The following is a 7,747-nucleotide window of genomic DNA, read 5'->3' on the forward strand; positions in this document are numbered from 1 at the left end:
TGTACGCTGGAAGGGCTATGTTAAAAAAAAAAAAAAGACAGTTTAGAAGATAAGGTCTGTGTAGAAGACAAAATATCTCTTTTCTGAAAAATTAAAAACAAGGTGGTTCTATTTTTCTCAAAATTCCAGCAAGTACAGTCCCATGTTTGGTTTTGAATAATGAACTTCTGAAAGCGTGTAGCTCCATCAGAATTGCTTTTGCCATATCTATATTTATACCCCGTATTAGTGAAATTGTTCTTTTTGGACTGTAAAGAACACATGTATTTTACTACTGAAAACCAGTAGGGAATTAGACAATATATATGTAACTTCCATAAAGAGGGAATGTGGAAAAACTATGTAGATAGCCTCTTCTATTTTTTTTTTTTAATAAATAATTCTGTTCGTTGTTTCTCAGGGGCAGATGTGGCCTTTAATTTTTTGTGTGTTGTAATATTCTTGTTTTGTTTGTTGGGGTTTTTTTTGTTTGTTTCTTTATTATCAGGGATATTTCACCAAAAAATGGCAGTGAAGTATTTTTCTCACGTGAAATTTATGAAAAATATTCATTGGCTCCAAGCCTCTCTGAACTATGGCATTTATCAAACAGGTATATTCTGTTATGTTATAATTTTGTGCTGTTTGTCATCATCCTATTGATACATACCCTTACTGTTTTGGGGGAAAGCTGCATGTTATCTGGTGTGCAAGGATTTGTACTGACTCCTTGGTCCAGCAGTTGGTCTGTGCTTTACCTATTGTGAAACCTCAGAAAGCAGGAAGAGTCTAGGTTGGGACCTGTGGTCTTTTGTGTCTTTTGGGGTTTGGGGTGGTATTTTGGGGGGTTTGGGATGGGGCTTGGGTTATATTTTGGGGGTGGTGCTTGTTGTTTTTTGCTTTCTCTCATGTACCAAAGAGGGATGAAGTTTGACCCACACTCTTAACTGGTCACGGTAAGGATCCTGTAACCCATGAACCAGACCTAATTCTTTTTAGAAATTAATGTCTTGCTGTCTGTCCATGTCATCTCACTTCGTAGAAGGCTGATGATAGTGTACATTGAAATGCTTTTTACTTATATCTTTTGGAAGTAGCCAACACTGTTTACATAGATCCAACAGTGTCTTAGGTGCAGTGGAGATGCAATTAATTACTTGAGTAATGAAGAAACTGTATACAGTGTTGGCTGAAGAATGGGAATTGAAATTATGTGAACACAGGTGGTACAGGTAATATTGGTTGTGATGTCTTTTTTTATTTTCTTAAGTTGAGGAAGTAGAATCAACATTTGTTTCACATAGTGAAAAGCATAGCTCATGCTGCTGCATTTCAGAAGTTGGAGGACTGTATTTAGGCTATTGGTTTTTTTAAGAAGTCGTTAAGCTGGTAGGGAGGTACAAGTGACAAGTGTCTCATGGTGGATGAATGTTCACACCACAAAGAATGTAGATGGGTGACCAAGGTAGCTACTGTGCTCTAAGTGGGGAGTTCAGCATGTGGAGAAATAATTTGTTGTAAAGGGGAATTACTGTATTTTTATGAGCTGACACTGAGAACGCGCATTTGAGGGGAATACCTGTCTACATCACATGACTCTATATCCCACATCTTTAGCTAGAGAAGGCTTTTCTGGTTCATCTCTGTTAGAGCAACTTCCCTTGAACTGGCAGAGATGAGCACAGCCCTCACGGCTTGCTGCTGGGTACACTGGATACTACTGTAGGATTCTTCCTTTAGATGATGTAGAAAAAGGGTTTCTGGAGTAGACATGACTGCACTCAAGAGTGGGATTGTGTTCAGTTGTGTGTGGTAGAAATGGGTTTATAGCCAGAAGAGAGGTTGCAACCAGAAAAATTCAGAAATTGATGGAACTGAGTTGTGCGCTCATAGTCAAGAGGAAGAGAAATGGAACCTGTTGGGGCAAACGTGGAAGTAAAAGCTGGAGGAAATTTCTCAGTTTTTATGTTGGGGTTTCTGATAGATATTTACTGAAGTGTATGTTCTCTCACCATAGAAGCTGTGAAGGCAGGTTGCTGATAAAATGAAGGGGAAAAATTTAAGCCGTCAGCTCAAATAAAGTGTAATGCTGTAAATACGGACAGAAAAGTTCTGTCAGATTATTTTGGTTTGCACCCTGATGAAGACTGTGACAGCACTGTATACTGAAATGATCTTGATGTGCTGCCATTTCATTCTGTGCTGAATATAGCCAATTTAAGCTGCTAGAATTTCTTGATGTTTCTACATTGGCATATCTGAGTCAGCATCTTGTTGCTGCTGCAGCTTAATTAAATTTGCCAGTTTGTGCCACGAGGATGGACACATTCTCATATTCAGAGAGACAGCTGTGAAGTATTATTAAGAACTGTGGACGTGATACTGCTGGGTTTGAATAACACTTGAGATGTTTTCTACTGCTGAAATTGTATCTTAAAAATACGCTTTTTCCAAGATCAGCAGTTAATGTTCATTTTGTTAACTTTAAATATTTTCTCTCTTAAGAACAGTTATTTTAAATAGAGCAGGGCTAAGATGGCCTTCATCCACTGGAGTTGTTTTAAGAACCAGCTTTATAATGTTACTTCTTTGTGGTTGTTAGGGCAGCTACGCCCCTTGTCTTAGCCCAATATTATTTTTGGCAACTGATTTCAGCATTGTTTAGAGTAGAAAATGAAACTCTTTAATTGTGTACTCTGTTTTTAGGAATTTCTTCATTGAAATCTGGAATTTCTATTGTTGCAATTAATTAGTTTTAATTTACTTCTTTTAGAGTGAAAGAAAGGCTTTTTCTAGTTAAGTCTTTCTCCTTTACTGTCATAACTTTGACTCATAAGTTAGAAACAGTTTGCACTCAGAAAGGTCTGAACACCAGCCGTCAGTGAGTGACAAAATGTTGAGACTCTTTTCATTAATAGTGGGTGTTTCCAGAACAAAGAGTCAGAGTTTTGTATTTAGCTTGTCACCTCAATATTGAGTATACAGACTCACATAGACACTACTTTGTTTTTTTAAAAAAAAAAAAATATTTTTTTTTTTTTAAAAAAACAAAGTAGTGTCTATGTGAGTCTATCTTTAAACCAGTGGCAAACCTGCTGTTGGTACTAAGGGTTAGTCTGATTGGCCAGGTGAAGTTTCAGAATAAGAAAATTCCTATGACATAGACTAGGAATTGGAATAGTGCAGTGTCTCACAGCGCGTTTTGCTGGATTTGAAGTTTAGGCTTGAATGACTACCTTTATTAATTCTGATAAATATTAATATTTATGTGAAAATTGTAAGTTCTTCCGTTTATTACTTTTCTTTCAGAGAGACAAAGAAAAATGTGGAGGCATTGGCAAACTCTTTAGAAAACAGGCAGACTTGTGGCATGCAGGCTGCAGATCCAGTTGAAGTGGAGGCTAAAAGCACAACTGACGATTATCCTTTTCCAGAACCTAGACTCCCCTATCCATTTACCTCTTGTTTGACTGAAAAGGAGCAGAAAACATACTTATATCTGATGACTAAGTACTCAAAAAAAAAAAACCATTTTCAAGTTAATGCAGCAAGTCAAAGAGAATTATTCACGTATCTGGTAAGTGTGCATATATATACATGTGAACATCAGAGGGAGTAATAAAATTTTTTTTTTTACAAAAAGTTAAGGAAGATGTAGCAAAAATGTTTTTAAATTCAATTTGTCATAATTTCCTTTTAACGTAGTATTATGAATGGTAATGAAGGTTTGAAGTATTCAGGATAACATTTTTAATATAAATTGAAAGTGTATTTGGTTATTTCATTGAAAGTGGGTGGGGTTTTTGTGGATTTGTTTTGGTTTGGGTTTTAGTAGTAGTCTAAACAACTGATGGTAAGTGTAGTTCTTTGATAGCTGATCAAACACCTACCCACCCCCAAAAAAACCCACACTTATTTATGACAAGGAAGTTAAGAGTTGACCTTACTGTGATTTTAGCATTTCATAGTGGCATGTAGCAGCCTTGTATAAAGTTAGGGGATGGATACATTTTGATGTGAACTTTGACAGCACCCTGTAATGGGAACTTTCTTCAGTAGCATGTGAGGGGACCTGCATGTCAATGACCTTCTATGCTTGCCACATCAGTGCTTATGGGAGTAGAAGAGCACACACCAAGTTCACGCTTGCTGCTTGGTCTCAGCAATGTTTAAATAGCGAAAGGCTATATCTCATGTTGGTTGGAAGTATCATTTTAGTTGAATCATGTATAATGTAATTATAGCAAATGTTTTTGAGCCATTGCATTTGGTTTCCCATGCTTCCTTGTTAATGCTAATTCCTTTATTTTATGGTGTAACAATGGGAATGTCATTCCCAGGCAAATCAGTACCTACTCTGTTGTTGCTACTTATAATGTAATTGCTAATGAAGTTAGAGCTCAGGTACCTTTGTGGCTCCATCATGTAAACTTGCTCCAGCACTGTCTTGTAACCTTTCTTTTTATAAACCACCAGTGTATGATCAAAAGAAGCTTGCTGTTTGTTGGGGGTGGTGTTTTGTTGTTTTGGGATTTTTTTTTAAGAAAATGGGCCTTGCAAAAAATTTTTTTACTTAAGTGAAAGTCTGAATATATGCAAAGACTTGCCAAATTGAGTAACAAGGGAATCTGTGCCCTCCCTCATACATCACCTGTACTACCTCTCTGGAAATTTTGCTGCTTACATACCTAGTCTACAGGATTCCATTCTGTCTTAAAAAATAGATTTTTCCTTCCCCCCAGCAAATGAAAGAAGTAGTAAACAATGAAATTGCAGAATTTATGAAATTTGCCCAAAACGCTGCAAAAAGCTGCGCCCAAGATTATGATGCCATTTCTGAAGATGCAGTACATTACACTGAGGTAATTACCAATACTGTGTTTAATTCCTTCTCTTCTTAAATAATCATACTGGAATCTTGATTAAGGTATATAGGCACTGCTCATGGGATCTGATGTTTCCTGAACTTCTGCTGGTTCCACGTTGGGAAGTCGCCATTTCCCTTATGCTGTGCAGCATGGCTTGGCCTGCAGCTTATTGTAGCCAATAAGATACAATATAAGTGAGATCACTGAATACAATACTGTACAAAGATTTAGTCATCAATTAAGTAAATTACATCTTTGTATTTGGGAAGGGAGAAATTGCATTTTAAGTATGCATTTACATTAACAAGCTGCTCCTAAATACACACTACTGGACAGAATGTTAAGCTTTCCTCCACAGTAGCATGCTACAAAGTCACTTTAATCAGAGGTTACTCAGGCTTTAATCATAATCATCTGCAAGTTCATGCTGTGTTAAATATCTACTTTGATTCTAAAATCAAACATGAATGCAACTTTATATATCGTTCTTGGTTTAATAGCACATTTTGGGAAAAGAATTTCAGAATACAGGTTCGTTAAACTTTCCCGTCAGTGGGTTGACTTGCTCTTGCTTGTTTTCCTCATAGTGTCTTGCCTTAATTGAAATGGCCTACTTATATACTTTTTGTTAAAATTCCAGTCTTTTCTAGTAAGTGCCCCATCACTTTCTTTTACAGAATAAAACAGAAAAATAAATGTGTTTACTAGAGAGTAGAGCATTTAGTTAAATTCAGAAGGATTGCTTCTATTTCACCATAGCACTTTTTCATGCACAAGATAAATTTGTTCTCCCATTAACACACAGTTTGGGCACATGTGAGGACAAAAATCTTTCTTTTTTTCTTAAATATTGAGATTGGCTTTGTAATTTTATCTCTTACACTTGTGTCTGTTTTCTAAGTGATCTTGTTGTGTGGCCACAAAATGTGTCTCCAAACTTGAAGTCCTATTTATAGTTAAGTTGATATCCTGAGTTAAAAATGAAATGGAGGCACGTAAATTTTTAAATGATGTTTTTAAATAATAAATGTAAAAATAAATAAAAATAAAACAATGAATTAAAAAAAAAAACAAACCCACAAGTGTTTTAAACAATACTTCCAGAAATAACTTATTCTAGTTACTAAATAAAACCTAAATGTCTTAAATACGTAATTCAGATATCAGAAAAAAAATGTCTTAGGACCTAGAGTTGACATGAAAGCAAGTGTCAACACATAGGGATCCCTCCTGTATCTTTACCTTTGTGACTTTTACCTAGGCCTAGTGTAAGTTAGGTAGTAACACAAAAAAATAGTCCCTCTGAAAGCCAAGGTAAATAAACTGAAAAGAAAATAATTACCTGGTTTAGCACAGTTCAAACTGTACTAAACTTTTTTTTTTAGTGATTGGTCTGAGCCTGTGTACATACATTGTTAGCCTTGCATATGAAGGGTTGAGGAGAATTTAGAATATGTTTCAGTTCTGATGCCAGTGATTGTAAGATTATTATAGAGTTGTACTGCTATCTCTAAATTTTTAAACACTCTCTAACTGGAAAAGTTGTACAAGTCTGTTAGCAGTAATCTGCTAAATATATCTGTATTCTCTACAGAAAGTATATGCAAATGCAACTTGCAATTGCAGAAAAAATTTGAAATTAAATTCTTATGAAAGATACAAATGCATAAACTATTTTTTCTTTTTATGTTAGGAATTATTACGTGCTTGTCTTGGACATGTGCAAAAGTATCCTGAGTTTTACACGCTTCAGGAGATCATGAGTATCATGGGAGGAAAGTTTCATACACAGTTGACCTTTAGGCTGGAAAAAAATCTTCTTGTAATGGTAATATCTTACGTATCCATATTGGTTTGGTGTTATTTTCAAATAAGTAGAATTACATCCAGATTGTGTTACGCAAGGATTCAGGGTTTTTACAAGTATTATTCACTGCTTGGGTTAGGAGTTATAATTTATAATTAAAATTGTTAATGAAAACGTTAATGAAGTTATTTTGGTAGTAAGGCTGATAACATCCTTCACTGTATGTTTGCAATAAAGAGATTACATTAATAGTATACTTTTTAATATAACACGAACTTTATAATGCACCTGCATAAACTCTTTAATATTTTTCATTTTAAGAAGTGCAATATTGGGTCAGCGTGATTTCAGTTAAAGCTATTTTCTGATACGGCTTGATTTCCTCAAGGGTACGGCAAGACGTGGTAAAACAGATTTCCCTACCATGCCTGTCCAGCTGCCCACAGATTATAAAACTGTTACATCTATTATAACTCCAGAAAAAAAGGCTTCTATTATGCACAATGTGAGTAACCTTTTTATTGTCATTTGTAAGGGATATTTTGTAGAGAAGAGCTATTTGGTCCTTTTTATCTGGCAGCATTAAGTTTCTTCTTTTCTTTTTTTTTTTTTTCCCCCCTAACCTTACACACCTTGTAGCGTAGGAATATGTACTGTATCATTATTTGTTTAGTATTTAATTTATAGCAATCACACTGCCTTCTTCAAAAGTTGGGTTATTACCTTTTGGACCTCGTGCCTCTTGAAAGGACTTCCTCTGTTCCCTCAATGAACCATTAAAGAGGTTCTTAAATGGGAACACAGTGTCTGTGAAATCTAGATAGAATGGTTTATTACAGTGTTGTACTTTATAAACTTCACTTTGCAATTTCTAAGCTGGCTTCTGTGTGTGTGAGCGTGTATACATACATATGAATGCATGTAGGTGTAAAGGCTTCAGATTTAAGAAAGAAATCCTGAGGGTAAGAAGAAATACTTCAGACTGTCTAGTTTCTGAAAAGTTGATTAGGTTAGCTTACCCTGGGAATTTCTTTTGCTAAACAGCATAAACTCCGTTTCTGAGTTGAACAATTTTTAGATTCCATTCTACCTT

The 7,747-nt window shown here is 35.4% G+C and overlaps 1 protein-coding gene across 1 annotated transcript; it reads left to right on the top strand.

Annotated features, from left to right (window-relative positions):
- Positions 1-487: 487 nt before the first annotated feature.
- On the top strand, positions 488-6,675 carry LOC104075663 (little elongation complex subunit 2-like; the record flags this gene model as incomplete). Its single annotated transcript, XM_009576243.1, has 4 exons — positions 488-592; positions 3,289-3,556; positions 4,722-4,841; positions 6,541-6,675. Coding segments are annotated over 4 exons (628 nt in total), but the record flags the coding sequence as incomplete, so codon positions are not given.
- Positions 6,676-7,747: the final 1,072 nt, after the last annotated feature.

Source organism: Fulmarus glacialis, unplaced genomic scaffold (assembly GCF_000690835.1).
Source record: "Fulmarus glacialis isolate BGI_N327 unplaced genomic scaffold, ASM69083v1 scaffold19694, whole genome shotgun sequence".
NCBI classification, from domain to species: Eukaryota; Metazoa; Chordata; class Aves; order Procellariiformes; family Procellariidae; genus Fulmarus; species Fulmarus glacialis.